General features: G+C 39.2%; 1 protein-coding gene across 1 annotated transcript; it reads right to left on the bottom strand.

Moving 5' to 3' along the window:
• Positions 1-4547: 4547 nt before the first annotated feature.
• LOC133985494 (neuronal acetylcholine receptor subunit beta-2-like) lies at positions 4548-12954 on the bottom strand. The gene is made up of 6 exons (XM_062425145.1): positions 12939-12954; positions 11540-11685; positions 11292-11336; positions 10953-11062; positions 6112-7102; positions 4548-4703 (listed from the first exon to the last, which is right to left on the bottom strand). Exons 1-6 carry the CDS (start codon positions 12952-12954, stop codon positions 4548-4550), a joined length of 1464 nt encoding a protein of 487 aa, XP_062281129.1.
• Between the last annotated feature and the right edge of the window lie 4736 nt (positions 12955-17690).

Here is a 17690-nt window from a genome sequence, read left to right as displayed (position 1 = left end):
CTTGAGGAGAAATGTATTACTCCAGCAGGGATATAGCAGAGTGACTCCTGAGCCCAGATTAGAACCCTGTAAAGTGTTTGGACCGATATTCTGTGTCTGTCCCCCTCAGCTCAGAACTCACCAGCTCACCAGCTCAGAGGGAAAGAGGATAGATGGCCCCCTGACTCAAGTGCACAGCAGCTACACATTCTGTAATGCAGTAATGTAGTTCATAAATATCGATCACAGAGCTGAAATGGCAGGTATAAATCCTAAAGGAATGTCCTGTGGAGGATAATGGGGTATGGAGGGCAACAGCCGACTACAGGAAACACATGAAACTGCTGACACTCACCATGCTGCAGGTACAAGAGTCTAATTACAGGAGGTTGAGGAACACAGTAGAATAGAATAGAATAGACTAGAATAGAATAGAAATGTGTTAGTGTAGTTTTTGTGTGTTTGTATCTGAATGACATTTAACTTCCTGCTTTCTACTGTACTGTTTAACTTCTATACCTCTCTCACTGCATGCATGCAGTACAACTTCTTAAACATTTTTTACATTAATTATCTTTCAAAGTTTCTGATTCTGGTATCCAACATCAAACATCAAAACAAAATAAAAAGATGGATATAATCTATAAAACTGAAAAAACATTTCATATTTAGTATTCCTTGCTGTTTGCCTATATGCATGTATTTATGCATGTTAGATGTCTGTATGTATTTTATGTGGGGTTGTCCTGCTGAGAAGAATAAATGCTTATTGATCTTTCAATACACCATGAAGAGGTCTTTAATGTGGGCTCCACTGTCAGCCCAGCCGACTGCAGAAGTCTTGTGTCTCTTGTTTATGATCGACCTTTATCATCCCTGTCTACCTCTATCATACCTCTCTTTCTTCTTCTCCCACCCAGCTTGCAACCTTCACTTCCTTCCTCTCCCTCCATCCATCCAGTTTCATCCCTTCTGTCAGGCCCATGATCAGACCTGCCTGTAGACTATAACACAGACCCTCTGCATGAATAGACCAAGTGGTGCAGTCACTCAATTCCAACACCTTCATTGTATTTAATTTGCATTTGCATTTGGGTTGGTTAATGTCTCAACAGTATGATGCCAGAGATACAAGTAAGCATTAGCACTGGTGACATTCATCTTTTTTATACCTCAACAAAGCTGTTGTCTGAGAGAAGCTAGCAACAGCTGAACAACTGTAAAAACTTAATCAAGACTCTTGCTTTTCACAATGTTTGCCAGCAGCAATGTGAAGAGGAAAAGAAGGGATAGTGTCTTTGTCCTTGCACTCCTTGGGGATGTAGATATTAGCTTCACTCCTTGATTAAAACTTGCAAGTGTGAACCAAAGTTCCTTGCTGGCTGCAGCTGATGGCTTCATGGGTATTGGAAAATACCTGGAAGTATCAGCTATTACTGGAAAACAGCAGCTCATGTTCTTGTCTGTTCTGGAAAAACAAATCATCGGGGACCTTGTAAAATCCATGCAGACACCAACAGGAACTGAACTTACATCTAATTAAGAAATGAGTCATTGTTAAATCTTTGCTAATGCTGCTGATAATCCAATTATGAATAACACTAATACAGCTAAAATAATTATACCACAAACATCAATTTAAAAAAAGTTAGAGCAAGTAAAATGTGATCAGTAATGACATGTGATCAACAAATAGCCAGCTTTATGTGACACTTCTGGCGCCTTTTTAGGCCCACGTCACATTTTGGGAGGCAGCTGCCAACTGATAAAGAGTGAGGAAGCATCATAACACATACAATTTTCCAGATTTATGATTGTGTGCATGTGTGTGTTCATATGCTGTGTCCCTTTAGCAGTCGTACTGCCTCATTGCTGTCTTAAACTAACAGAAGGCAAAGTTACAAACCCCGGGGATACAAGCCTAAGTCAGCTGACTAACATTTATCCCTGACCCCAGATAGTTCACACACACACACACACACACACACACACACACACACACACACACACACACACACACACACACACACACACACACACACACACACACATACATAGAGAGTGCACTCACATGCACTCAACTTCTGTCCAAAATGCCAACTAACTGCCTGCAGACTGTGCTTAGTTTTTAATCATTTCATTGTGGCTTAAGAATGTGTGAGGTGTGAGAAATGAACCTGGAGGATGTTCAAGCTTTTACTTTGTCTGCTCCTGAACAAGGTGTTTGTCAAATAACCTGTTAAACACACATCAAATAAGAAAGACAGAGGAGTGAGACAGTGATATGCCTCAAAGAGGGCTTAATACAGAAAATGTTTATAATGTTTAATGAAAGATTGCAGCAGAAAATGACCAATTAACGTGTATCTGATTAATCAGATCTGCTTGTTGGAGCGGCTGTGGCTCAAAAGGTAGAGCAGGTCGTCCACTAATCAGAAGAGTCGCGGATTGATCCCTGGCTCCTCCAGTCTGCATGTTGAAATGTCCTTGAGCAAGATACTGAACTCCAAATCACTCTCGAAGGCTGTGCCATAAGTGTATGAATGTGAGTGCGTGAGTATGTGTGAATGAGCATTAGAACTGATGAGTGGGTTGGCAACCTCTGCCATCAGTCTATGAATGTGTGTGTGAATGGGTGAATGTTGGCATGTAGTGTAAAGCTCTTAGGGTGGTCAGAAGACTAGAAAGGTGCTATATAAATGTAGCCCATTTACCATATTGCATTCATTTCCCTTTATTGATCAAGTTAACAAGACATCAGGTCCCATCACAGTCCCTTCCAGTATTCGCAGCATTTATTGTCTAGATAGACAAAACTCAACAAGTCACGCAACATGACTGGCCAGTGGGAAGACAAAAAAGCATATTTTATCCCATCCACCAAGAAAACAAAGTATTTGAGATGAAAGAAATCAATATGGCTGGATTAGTACAGTACACTTTTTCCTTGGCTAACATTGGTAGCAGTGACGGATGAGTGTGTTATGACAGTGACAGGTTATAATACCGCTTAGAAATGATTATTTGACAGATTTAAGTAATGCCTCTGAGAGTAGACTGCAGTATCAAGTATACAATACGATGGAAGATAAAGTAAGTGAAGAGCCAGACTGTTCCTCCAGGTCAATGTGTATAAAATATTGTACACTATTATTGCTGCTGGTTTCCTTGGTGATGGATGCTGATGAGCACTGCTTTGATAAAACCAGCATACTGTACCTTTTTAAAAGAAGCACGGTGAGCAACAACAGCATCAGTCTATCCATTCAGGCTAGAGTGTGTGAGGATAAAAACAGGCTGGGTACCTTCCACACCCCTGTATCCATCGTTTGCACATTACAACAATTAGACCAAAAGCTGTTTTGTGTCCCCTCTCGCTCTCATGTTCAAGGCAAATAGAGAATTATACAGTATGTGTGCTATTGGCAAAAGGACACAGGGAGGTGATCATCTTCTATGTATCTACACAGAAGGGAATCATCTTCTTTTCATCAGGGATGTGCTGTTAGTGTGAGTCCTTATCTGCAGAATGTGCTTGTCTGCTTATGTGTGGCTTTGTTCATCTTTGGGCTATTTCTCTCTTAGTTAACAACAAATATATAAACAAAGCCTTGTTTTATGCATGCTAGCACACATAATGTCCTATGGGGGCCATCAAGATTCCATAACAACAGAAAGATATGGGCGTAGAAAAGACTGAAACATAGTATTGTCTAAACAGAAAACAAAATCAAGTCCTGAGTTGCTGTTAGTTGGGTAAACCTTTAGAGAACAGTGACAGGAGTGAATACAATTTCAGTTCAACCATTTCAGGTAAAGACATTTCTTTAAAAATTGCTACATTTCTATTCTTGGTGAATATGTCTATGTTGACCAGGACAGAGCATGATTGCTAAATATTGCTTTTCACTCCACATTTTGAATTAAAATATAATTCTGGTTTATTACAAATTGGCACATTAATTGTATTATTGTATTTTTGACCACCATTTTACAAGCAAAATATTTTATGAGTCCAAATAGCCAACAGTACAGCTAGATTATATATTTAAACTAGATTATCTATTTGTCTGTAAATAAATCCAAAGTGTGTGCAATAATCTTTCATTGCACAGGAAAACTACAGTAAAACCCTGGTTGAAGTAATACTCTAGGAACAGCCTCTTAACTGTGATGGATAGATAGTTTGGCAATAATCCTTTATAACATGTTTGGATAACCTTAAGGTTTAGAGACAGCAATGTTTCCACATTTCCAGATATCATGGTGAATACAATGTTATGGCCAAAATTACAAAGTTGAAATACACCAGAATTATCCTGTAAGTTCACAGAAAGCGAATGGATCCCAGTTCTTCTGTGAGCAATAGATGAGGGCAGGTAATGAAAGTAAGGTAGGGAGCAGGTGGTGGAGGAGGGCTAAAGTGCATCATTATCATTTCCCAGTGAGAGTGCACTGCGAGGCGGACGTGTGAGTTTATGTGTTTAAATGTTATCAGAGCTCTGTTTCTGGGGGGACTCAAAGTTGATTTCTGGGTCATGTTGAGATCAAAGTTCAGGCATCGGATTTCAGTTATGGTCCATGTCATCAATAATGGGGGTGTTGTAACTCTGGAACAGAGGCTGCATGAAGAGGCCGAGCGTCCCAACCACACACACACACACAAAGATCCACAGGAAGAGACGGTCGATCACCATGGCTACGTACTTCCAGTCTTCAATGATCTGCAGGGAGAAATAGAGAGAAGTTTGATATTAAATATTAACATTGTTGTGTTTTTACTGTGCTGAACTGAAGTGAACTGAATGCAATTCACTCCGGTTTCAAATTTGTTTTTTATATGAATTTTCATCTTTAGTAGTTTTTATTTATTGGCTGAAATAACAGTTGTGACATGTCACTGAATTAAAGGTGAGGGCAGGCACTGTGTATCAAGGTGGCTTCTGTTTTTTCTTCATGCTGGTGTGATAAATATTGCATTTAATCACATGCAAAAGTCTAAGTTTGAAAACCTAGAAGTCCGTCTTGTGTAACTAACAAAATGCATAAAGACAAAGTCACTGAATGTGCTACAGACATGAAAGCACACACTCCAAAAACAATTTCATAACACGTATAATATGATTACATAATGAAACCCACTAAACTGACAGTACGTGGCTGAAAATTAAACATCTGCAGACCCAAAAGACTTTTATGATTTTGTCTTTGCAGTTCTACAGTCAGTAAGGATGCATTTATTTAAAGGTTCAGTGTGTAGAATTTAGTAGCAGCTAGCTGAATAGACTTGGTAGAAATGGAATATATTCATTACTATTGTATGTAAAGTAGAATCTTCCCATATCTATCATTATAAATGAGCAACCAAATTAAGTATGTAACTTGTGCGTAAAGAACACAACCGCAATACAAATAATTAAACATATGTAGATAATCAAATGAACACAGATTCCTCTGCGAGATGCTAGTGGCTCTGGGAGCCTGACCTTGCTTTGAGCTAAATGCTAAAGTCAGCATGCTAACATGCTTGCAATGGCCATGCAAACATTCTGACATTTTGAGGGTACGCTGTTTACTAAGTATCTTTGTTTAGCATGTTAGCATGCTCTCCTTTCATTTGCAGGTATTTTATCATTAACTAAATGTTGGACAAATTAACATCTGTACCAAATATTATGGCTACCCTATCCATCCAATAGTTGTTGAGACATTTCACTGTGAAGCATAAATGTGAACCGTTTGGTGGTGTACATCTGGGGTTTAGGAGTGTGTGAATTTATTCCAGTTCATCGAGTAAATGAAACATCTACATAATTGAGGTGTGATATGAAAATAGGGGATAGACAAAGTCATAAGTATTTATTCTCTGGGAATCATGGTGGTGCTAGATGATCACAGTGAATGACAAAAATTAGTAGACTTTATCCTCTTGGGACCATTATACCTATTTTAATGGAAAGCCAACCAATAATTGTTGCGCTACTTCAATCTAGATCAAAGCTATGGACTGACCAACTGACAGAAATATCCAGAAATGGCAAGAATAGGCATTTGTTGGTGTAACATGAATCATGCTGCAAATATTTTAAATACATCAGTGTACACATTCAATAATTTTTTTCAAACACCTACCCCTTCATCATCATCCTCACTCTTCATCTTCTCAGCAATGTAGCGCACGCCATCCACTGCATCCTCCACATCAATGTTGCACTTGAGCGTCATCCTCTTCCTGAACTCTGTGTTCTCTGACATATCGCTGATTTTCCAGCCATAGCGTTTGGCCGACTCCTCGTTGACAAAGAAGGACGAGGAAGAATCGGCCATTCCTGCAGAACTTTCGGTCCCCCCATCCGCTCCACGTAGCTTGTGGTCGGAGTATGATCGCTGCTGGTGTTTTTTCCGAAATTTCTCACGGATGTTGGAGCTTCCAGGTCTGCGCATGAAGAGGTAGGAAGGGAGTCGGTACAGGAAGATGCGTTTAACCCAAGGAGGCATGGTGTGTGTACTGGGGGACCGGTGGTGCACATTAAGCACACAAACGCTGGTGACGATGGAGAAGGTGACCAGCACCATCGTAAACATCAGATACTTCCCAATCAGAGGCACTGCTAAAGACGTAGGTGGCACAATTTTTGAGATCAGGAGTAAAAACACAGTAAGGGCCAGGAGGACAGAGATGCAGAGGGTCATCTTCTCACCACAGTCTGATGGGAGGTAAAACACCAGAATAGCCAGAGATGTGATAAGGATGCAGGGAATGATCAGGTTGATGGTGTAGAACAGAGGTTTTCTCTTGATAATAAAGTCATAGGTGATATCCAGGTACCTGATGTCGTTGGGGTCTTCATTCTTGCGTCCAGGCAGAGAAACGATATCCCACTCACCACTGGGTTTGAAGTCATCACGACTGGCAAAATCACTGAGCAGGATGAGATCAATTTCAGTGTGGTCATAGGTCCAGGAGCGGAACTTGAGGGTGCAGTTCTGCTGGTCAAAGGGAAAGTCACGGACTTCAATTTTGCAGGCTGACTTATAGATAGCTGGTGGAAGCCAGGCCACCTCACCATTGTTGGATACCACAGCATTGGAGTAGAAGGAGACTTCATAGGTCCCATCAGCACTGACAGCAGGAGAAGATGAAAGAAAGGCAAATGAAAGAAGAAGGATGAATGAAATGATTACTGTAAAGATTTTGACAAGTCCCATTCAAAGATCGCTCACTCAATGAAATACACATCACTATTATCTTCACACATGATATTCATTTAATATGCTACAGGAACAGGATGAGGAGCTCAAACATATACAAGTCAAGTCAGTTTAATTTATATAGCACCAAATCACAGCAGAAGTTATCTCAGGGCACTTTTCATATAGAGCAGGTCTAGACTACCATATCTTTTAATTTACAGATACCCAACAGGAGCTCTGACTAGAACTGCTGTTCCTTTGCACTGAAAAAGGTAGTTGGAATTGTTTGTTGAAATTAGGATGTCTCCTGCTTTCTTTTCCTATGGAGGAGCAGTATTACAGTCACATCCAACTGAGAGGACACTCTGGGTCAGACCCAAAACACACTGGAGGGATTATGTATCCCATCTGGCCAGGGAGCACCTCAGGGTTCCTTCAGAAGTAGCTGATGGACATGACTGGGAAGTCATGTCTGACCTACTTTGCTGAGTCTTTTTTTAAAAACATGTTAAAACTAAAATAGTACTTCAGTCTGAGGAATTATTGAGGGATATTGAGGAACTGATCATTTATAGTATATGATTATACAGTTAGATTTGGTAGAAAAGGCTCCTCTCTTTGAGGTGTCTCAAATAATCTGAGCAGCAATGAGGATTCTCCTGAGAGAATAAATAAAACTTGAACAAATTAACAGTACAAAAAGGTTAGCATAAAGGGAGCTGGGGTGACGGAGGGTGTTGTGGTAGCAAACAGCATTGGTATATGCGTATTAGCAGGGTAATACACTTGCTGTACACTTCCATGCATATGACTGGGCATCACTTGTCAGGTGATAGCCAAATAGCCGAAAAATGAACTAGTGATGGTGAAACATTGAATGAAACAGCTGTCGCCAATCTGTTTAAAGCATGATTTCAGTGTTCTGCTTGAACAATGGAACCAGTATACTGCTCACTGAGGGCATTTTCAAACTTGTAGTTTTAAAGTCCAAATCAGTGGATTCACTTCACTTATGCAGTGTACCCTGCTACAGGAGTCGTTTAGCTCAACCTTGCAGAGTACGCCTTGTAGTTGGGTTGGATCAAGTTTGTTTGGGACAGGACCAAGACTACATCCACAAAGGGTCTTGATATGGGTGTTTTGGTCCACACCCAATTTAGTCCAATTCAACCAGACTAAACAGTACAGGTCTGAAAATGCTCTAAGAGGCTCTGCGCTGCATGTCACTTCTTAAAATCTATGTAATAACTTGTCGAATCCATTACAATCTTGAGTTAGCTCATCATGTTGGGGTAACTGAGCATGGATTGAATCTGTTTTACCACACTGAGTGGAGCTAATGGCGTGTTGAGAATTTGCTTTCATGACACGTGTCTGCAGAGTTGACACATGCAACAGCTATATATGTTGAAAGTTATATATATATACTATCATCCCTAGAGAAGAGCTCTGTATCGGGGCACACCCCTACAACATGGCAACAATGCCCCCCCCCTCCAAATCTGCTGAGACCGACTTTTTTTCTTAATCTCACCAATGCTGCAGGTGATGCATTATAGATAAGTGGCCTATCAATTATAAAGTAGGTCAGGAATCCAGCCATCACACTCAGTCTCTAATGCTTTGGGGCTGGCGTGAATATGTAGACTAATTAAAAATGCAGAGGCCCAACCTGCTTCTGACTGTGCCTGAGACCTCGACCTGAAGTCATAAAGTAATGCTGATCATCTCCTATAATTTTGCTTCTTAAGCCATTAAGCTCTTTAAACGATCTTTAGCTGACCAGCAACCTGTGTTCATAAATGTTTAATGCGTACAAACCCTGTATAAATGGTGGGATAACATTACTGACCAAAACACAAATGTTGAATGTCCACACAATTGCGGCTGTTAAACAGTCTCAATCAGGACCTTTGAAGTTACCATCACACCACCGGTGTCAGTTTGGTGGCTGTTGTGGAGCTTTTGATCATATCACATGGTCAGCAGATGAAGTTTGCTCAGTTTTTCTCAGTTACCATGGCAATGCAGACCTTCCCAGAGAATGGGGTCAAACTTGGGCCCCTGTATCTGACTGAAAATTGACCTCTGGTTGTCAGATGTTTGAGAAGATGAAGATTAGATTTTTGTCTGGTTGAGTAAAAGTAAATGTGAGCGTTTCAAAATCAGACCTGAAATTACCTGCAATATTTCCCTCCTTTAATTGTATTTTGTATATGAAAGTACATTTGGAAAAAGTAAATATCATAAATTGTGGGAAGATGAGTTTCTTGAAACAGCAGTTGGGAAATATTTGAGTGCTTCCACAAGTGTTTCTGTAGACTGCTGATAAAGATCATGTGATATGATTGAGCACGTCAGAGCAGCTACTAAATGGATCTTGCTTTAATTTGTACCAGCTAATAGCCCAGCTGCTGCAGGATTATTTTTTTTTCAACTTAAATGTTAAGAGTAACAGTTTTGGTATGGATAAACCACAAATTAAGGATATTTTATTCCCAAATGTCTCAGATTTATTTACTTTATGCACTAAAAAAACACCTCTGGAAGCCTTTGACTCAATCACTGTTTTGTTTTGCTTTTTGTAATTGATTGGGTTTTTTGTTTTGTTTTTTGTGGGGGGGCGGGGTATGATTTTTGCTTGCTTGCACAGAACAGTGACATCGCTAATCTTTACATTTTGAAAGAAATACATTTTGGTGCTCATATTACGTAGAGTAATTAATGGCTAACTTTCCCTCATTATAAACTGACTAATCAAAGCACCGTGTTTCTAAAATGAAGCAGAAACTGAAACTACATTTTGCATAAACACAGCTTAACATTTTTTTAATTTTAATGCTGTATTTATAATAAATTGTATGTTTTGTTTGTTTGTGTTTTTGCAGGCTTTTGTATTATATCTTTTGTGTCTTTACGTTGTTACCCAAGAGCTACACAAAATAGCAGTAAGCTGACAACTATGAGTCAAGTTGATATATTTATTAGTCAAACACATTAAACCCAAATTACCCCCAGTTATTGTGTACACTTTAAAGAAACTAGCAGGTGGAAAAAGACCCAGGTGTTGACCTATATGGGTAAGGCCCGCAAGCTTTCATGTTTGCCAGTTAACACTCGAGGCAGCAGGGCTTATTTCTCCTTGAATTAACCACTAAGCATTGGGATTCCTGTGTATTGATTTTTCACTTGCAGGCATTTTATACAGCTGCGAGATCATTTTTGATGTTCACACAAAGTGAAGGTCTTTTCAGGTCAGCGATTTGAACACAGGATAGTTGTCTTGTTGCCTCGTGTAACAGTGCTTGTAAGATTGAGCATGCAGTCGGGGTATTATAGAGCATGGATTTTGATTAAAAAATCAATAGTAAAGGATATAATGTGACTGTTTTGTTCTAATGTACATATCCAGCTCCATAGTGTGACATACAGCTGAGCTGTGTCAAAACTCTCCGTAATAATCACCCTTTGTCTTTTTCCTTACCTGCAGATTTAATCATTAATTCAGTCTCCTCCCGTCTCTTTTTCTCTGTAATTTCTCATCCCTTAACAGACTGCTCATCGTCATAAGACTGTCTGCAGTCACTACTAACAGTGTTAATATTTTTCTATTGTATTCAATTTCCTAAAAAAGGTGACAAGAGGATATGAAAAACATTTTAGAAAAATTGGGCTTTTGTCACTATTTGAATAAAGTTGCTCTTTTTTGTCTGATCCTTTTTTAATCACTTAGTTTTCCAGGTATACATGCACACACACACTCACATAAGCAGCCTTACTTGTTGTAGAGGACAATGTCTGGCAGCCAGATGTGTTGTGACGGGAGACGGATTTTCTTTATTCCCTCGTACTCTTCAGGGTCCCACATTAATCTGTAGTCATTCCATACCTGATGAGGATATATAAAGATACTGTACATGTATAAAAATTGACAAATGCTGTCACGCCATGAGCTGATGTAGCTTCATGATGGTGTATATTTATATACTGTTATGTGTGCACTATGATTTATATGAGTCAGACACTTGTTGTGCCAATAAGAGGTAGTGTTTTGACCTTAAACACATAAACACACAAGAAGAACACACATAAAGAACAACAAGAGGTCAAGCACAAACCTGAGTAAGCCAGCAGTTGGTGGTCATGATCTGCTCCCTCTCGTTCTGAAACACACACCGACAGAAGGTTTATACATACAGTATGCTGATGTCTAAAAGATGGCTCAAGTATTTAGGCAGCGGCTGAACTCACTCTTTTTAGTAGAAATAATCTCCACCATCTATGTTCTTGAATTATCTTAAATTAGTAGAAAATGCTTCTATGAATCTGAGCATGTGTGGATTTGTGTGTGGTTGTGTTTCCTCACCACGTTGATCAGCTGGGCGAGGGACACCTGGATGTAAATGGTGACCTGTTGGCTGTTGTTGACAGCTGGCCTGATCAGCTTGTTGTAGCGGTCCGATGACAACAGGTGACTCACCAGCCGCTCCTCCACCTCTGCACACAAGGCAGCTGCACACAGAGAATAAAACAGTCAGTAACCAACTACGCACAATGTACCAGGACCAGTAATATGTACTTTATGTCCTTGGTGTGGTCCAACATAGGGGGGAATGAAAAACATGTTGTTTCTCCATGGCAAATATCCAACACTTCACTTTAATGACATTCTTATTGCACATCAACAGACAATACTATGCTTATTAATGGAGCATCACAAATATGTAACATTATTAAATAGCTAATTTAGGTTTATTTTTCTTTTATCTGGTGCAACTACAAGCCTACCAGTGGGGGAAACAATCGTTTAATGCTCTAAGAAAAGTACTACTCATTTATCCAAAATGCTAACATCATGTGAATGCAGCACTTATCCTGATGTCACCATGGATGGCTTTTTTAAAGGCCTTTAAACTGGAAAATATTTGTGAGGCTGTCTGTCCACATTTTAAGCTGAATGTGCATCTACTGCTGTACTTCATATTAAAATCTGAAAACAACATATCCCATATCTATCGCAATTCCATTGTCAAAGCCTCACTGACTACATATAATAATTCACACTTATTCTATTTCATAAGGCCAAAATATCCTCTGGCTGTTATGTAATCTGTTGGATGCCATACCAAAAATGTCAAACCACAGCCTCTAAAAAACATTCCAGTTCTCTGATTTTGACTTCCCTAATTTGATCATCTCAGTGGAGTGAGTATTGAAACGATGCACTCATATCAGACTAACATAGGGTGTTGAGGGTACCTCACATTGCATAATGTGTTTGTCTCAAATGATTAGGTATGGTGACTAGACACCTGGGGCCAAACGAAAAGCGAGATATCCCACTGACTCAATTCTATCATTCAGTTGTGCGTAAGTAGAAGTCCATGTCAGAGCAGCTTTTTATAAACTGTGTATTAGTTGTGACCTTGTGTTCAACTTTCCAGCTTTACAGTCCAATGGGATGGATCATATCTGAAAGAGATATCACAATTTTAAAATTTTAGACACTGTATGTTTGAGTGCAGTTGAACAAGTTAACATGGCTTCTAATGTTATAAAGTAATTGCACAATTAACACCTTGTGAACACCTTAAGGCTTAATGAGGACTAAAGCACCATTGGAAGGGTTGAGCAGTGTCAAAAGATGCATGTTGGCATCTAATATGCACATGCAACAGAGGTGAAAATTTGGTGTAGCTGGAGAATCTTCTTACCTTAATTTATCCTTATTCTGAGTATTACGTAGCACTTTGTGGCTTAGGAACATGAATAGGTAGACATCAAAAGGCGCTGAGCACCTGCCTATTTGAAACCTCTCCTCTTTTGGGGTGTTTTTTGTTAAATAAATAAATAGATTCCTATTATTCCTGCAACATCATGCGTGACACAACAATATACTCAGTGCCACAACTGAGTGAAGCTGACAGAAAATGTATCTTAGTATGTTAGTATTAGTGTAAAACAGGTATGGACACTGTCATGTAACATATTTCTCCAAGTTGTTTAAGTTAGTTATAAAGTAACAAGCATATAACAAGCAGTCAGTGAGGCGCGTTCAAGGTTGGCTAAATGAATCTGAGTTTCTAGCATCAAATTGGTCTGCATTAATTATAGTCCTTTCTTTCTTTAAATTGTATGTGTTATGTTTGCTCAACAGGTGAAAGTGTGCATCAGGACAGTAAATGCAGCTACATTTACGTGAATGTTGAATGTTAACTATTCACTAAATTCCATTATATTTTTAGGCAAAAAGTTTAGTTGAAGCACATTTTTCTGTAGTTTTTCAGTATATTTGGAGGGCGTGAAGGGGTGAAGGAATGTAAACTGTCTTTCATAAACCAGTGTTTAATACGCATTATCTGAAGCTTATGTGTAGCTATCTAGAATTGTGGCTTAAATGCATGATGTATCCCAAGCCACAGCATTATTACATGATATGTGAATTATAATAAACTACTTTGTTGGCACATAGTAATAGTATCTGAGCCATACAATATCAGCAACTTCTTATTGCATGTTATGACTGAGGCAAATAGGCCTTCTATGGAGAGGTGATAAGAGATGAATATGAAAACAATAGAGTCAGCCATGCAGCCAGACGGAGTGCATCCTTGTCAGCAGCATTAAGCTGAGCTTCAGTCAAAGATCTATAGTAGATAAGAGTCGGGCTGGTTAACGTGAGGAGAATTTACTGAAATACACTTCTTCGCATCTATCATTAATAAGCTGTCATATAGGAGTGTTTGAACCAACTTGATTAGTTAAGTTTATTTCAAACATGTTAAAATAGCGAAAACAAATAGGCAGTGGTTTACGGCAAAAATTATAGCAAAAAGATAAAAGAAATAGAAATAGACATTTTTAAAAACCAACAACATATATACATATACACATATACATACATACAGTATACATATACAGATACATACACACACATATATTTTCCTTCCATTTTCTTTTCTTTTTTTTCTTTCTTTCTTCCTCCTTTTTTTTCCTTTTTTTTTCTCCTTTCCTTTTTCAGGCATACAACAAACAATAAATATCTAATGTTCGAATGGGTGTAGGATGAAGCAATGAGCTGTTCTAGTCAAATTATCCCAGTCCACCTCTTTGTTCACCTTGTCTATATTGGTCAAAAGTGTTATTTTTAAATATCTGTTTAAACTTGTGTAATGTTCTGCATGTTTTCATTTCTTCAGTACAGTTGTTCAACAGATTAACTCCTTGTGGTGTGATGCAATGATATTTAGCATTTGTCCTCATTAATTGTTTTTTGAACATAGATATTCTTCTTAGGTTGTATTTACCTTCCCTCAATTGGAACAGCTCCTGAATACAGTCTGGTAGTTGTTGATTTTTAACTCTGTACATGATTTGAATAGTTTTGAAGTCAACCAGATCCTTAAACTTTAGTGCTTTCAGTTTGATTAAGAGTGGGTTTGTTGGTTCTCTGTAAGAAGTTTTGTTTATGATTCTTATGGCTCTTTTTTGCAGGATGAATATTCAGTCATGGGTTTGTTTTAAATGCATACATTTTAATATGCCTTCAACAGTGTTGCAAAAGTAATCATTCCAGGCATATATTTATTTTATTATTTTAAAAAATCCTTTTACGAATTTGGGCACCTGCCGCTTTAACATCCTCTACTCCGCCATTGCAGAAATTAAAAGAATAAGTGATACAAAAGAAAGGACTCAGCTAGGACCTTTGCCAACTTCCTGATCACTGTTGACGAACCATGAATTATTAGTATAGTTGAACGGGATCCTAATGGGAAAACAAACACGCTAACAGAGTCACACACGCATGCCCAGAGCAGCAGCTAGTTGGTGAAGCGATGTTTAAATCTCGTGCTGTGAGGTCTCACCAACTGTAGCGATGTAGCATGCTGCAAATGCTCAGATGTAATGAGTGTGTAATGAGAGTAATGAGACTGTGTGTGTGTGTGTGTGTGTGTGTGTGTGTGTGTGTGTGTGTGTGTGTGTGTGTGTGTGTGTGTGTGTGTGTGTGTGTGTGTGTCAGAGCTGGGGACTCGCGACTCGGACTCGAGTTGCACTTAAGTCTCACTAAACTGTGACTTCAGACTCGACTTGGACTCGACCTCAAAAGACTTCAGACTTGACTTCGACTCGAGGCTCGAGACTCGCGAACAACTTTTATTTCATGTTATTATTATTATTCTCATTATTTATCTGTCATTCATCTTTTTGTATGATCTCTGGCTCTGAGCTAGATGTAAACACCAACGTCATGCCACGCGCATGCGCTATGTGTGAAGCGCGCATCTTCAGTATCAGACATTGACAATGGCGAGTGCGATAAGTTCAGCAGGAGTGCCTCAGATCATTATGTTTGGATACAATGCCTTCACACTCCCGTTTTTCCCTGGTTCTCCCATATTTCGAAACCATCTCCCGCCGCCCTCCCGTCATTTCTCCCGTAATTGACAAGCCCCAAATTTGTTTGTTAATAATAATAAGAAGCGCACAATAGCAAAGGTTTTATTTTGAAAGCTCAGACAGGAAACCACTGCTTAGTGCCACTAACTTAGTGGCTCCGCTACTAATTATTAAAAAACACAACGTTGCGTTAACTATGGTCATTTTATAAAAAAATCAATGGTAGGTATATATATATACATATATATATATATAAATATTTTTTTGTTGAAGAAAATACAGTTATGGAATTGAAATAATTCTTAGTGTATGTTTCTTCACATCACATTGCAGTAGATTCTCTATAGTGAACCTACCATTGATACATTTTCATACTGTCCTATATCAAGGTCTAGGTCAAGGTAATAGCCGAAGGTAAATTTGGTAACAGTTTCAGGAGAGGACATCTCAACATACAAACAGATACTTACATACAAACTTCAGTGACAGCACACCACAAAAACAGACATGGGCAGGTGCTCGCAAGGCTAACTGATCAGGATGAAAGATTGTACAGCTCTAAGGTCAGAATTTGAATTTGAATTAGTGTTGGCGAGAGACTTGAGACTTGACTCGGACTCTTGACCAGAGACTTGAGACTTGACTTGGACTTGACCCTCAAAGACTTGAGACTTGACTTGGACTCTAGCTCAAAGACTTGAGACTTGACTTGGACTTGTAAAAAATGACTTGTGAACAGCTCTGGTGTGTGTATGTGTGTGTGTGTGTGCGTGCGTGTGTTTTTTTGGTTGCATGCTCAAGAACAGATCAGATGTAATTGCGCACTTAGCAACAGCCAACATATAAATATTTACACAAATACTGCATACCTATCTAATTCAAAGCCAGGTTCACTAGTAGACACATACTGTCTCTTCTTGTACGATGCATACATTGCATGTGGACAATGCACGCAATATGCAGTTAATATGATGATAATGAGTAACATTTGAGCACACACACACACACACACACACACACACACACACAAACACACACACACACACACACACACAAACACACACACACACAGCCACTGTAGGGCTGATTTCACTAATCAACACAAAACAATGTCTGTCTGGGTCACAGAGCTTCAGTGATAGTGTGATTAAAACACTCTGCCAGTGTTTCAGACATTTTAAACTTGTGAAAAAAATCCAGTCCTTTCTTTTGGCTTTTTTTTTTTTTTAAAGAAAGAAAGAAAACTGTTCAATTAAGAAGAAATTGTGGGAAAGTCAGTAGGACAACTGTTTGCTCTCTATAGAGGGTACTTAAGGATGTGCTGTCCCTCTGACAGGGTGAATATTCAGTAATGTGAAAGCCTTTTACTCTTTACTCTTCTCTTTTGTTTTTGTAATGTTTCGTTTTGTTTTTATGTCCCTCGGTTTCTGGAAGGCATTTTGTGACAGCCTTGTTTGTAATTCATAAACTTTTCTTGGCATGACTGTTGGCTGTGGCTTTCAAGTACAGCACATTATGAACTGGAGGATGCAAAAGACAGATAAGAGGTCAGTACAGTGTACATCAAGTTACTCCACTTAAGTAGAGTTCTGCTTTTATCTTTAATAAATAACATACATTGAGTAATCTCATTAACTCTAGAGATGTTTTTATGGCTCCTTTTGGGGCAGCTGTGACTCAGGAGGTAACCAGAAGATTGTCAGTTCTCCTGCAGGCTCCCAAAGGCTGTGCCATCAGTGTGTGAATGCATATTTGTAAATGAGCATTATAAATCCTCCTGATGAGCAGGTTGAAACCTTGCATGTCAGCCTCTGCCATCAGTTTAAGAATGTGTGTGTCATTTCATACCTCCAATACACACATACTGTGGGAGCAGTGGGCAGCCACAGTGCAGTACCCGTGGATCATCTCCAGTTCTTTTGCCAGTGCCTTGGTCAGAGGCATTGACAAGAGCACTAACCCTAACATATATGTCTTTGATGGTGGGAGGGAACCAGAGCACTCAGCGGAAACCCACACAAACACGGGGAGAACGTGCAAGCTCCACACAGAAAGGAGCTGGAACAGCCAAGTTCAAACCCAGTCCCGTTATCTGCTGTCTGGCTGCCTTGTTTCAT

The sequence above is a fragment of the Scomber scombrus genome, chromosome 9, assembly GCF_963691925.1.
Source record: "Scomber scombrus chromosome 9, fScoSco1.1, whole genome shotgun sequence".
Lineage (NCBI taxonomy): Eukaryota > Metazoa > Chordata > Actinopteri > Scombriformes > Scombridae > Scomber > Scomber scombrus.
Note: the sequence above shows the minus strand (reverse complement) of the source record. Positions and strands in the feature narration are given on the sequence as shown.

Bases quoted from the DNA above. Each gene is read 5' to 3' on its own strand.
- LOC133985494 (XM_062425145.1), bottom strand. The intron at 7,103-10,952 runs GTAAGGCTGCTT...TCCTGCTGTCAG, and splicing joins GACATTGTCCTCTACAACAA to TGCTGATGGGACCTATGAAG. The intron at 4,704-6,111 runs GTAGGTGTTTGA...TTCTCCCTGCAG, and splicing joins GTGAGGATGATGATGAAGGG to ATCATTGAAGACTGGAAGTA.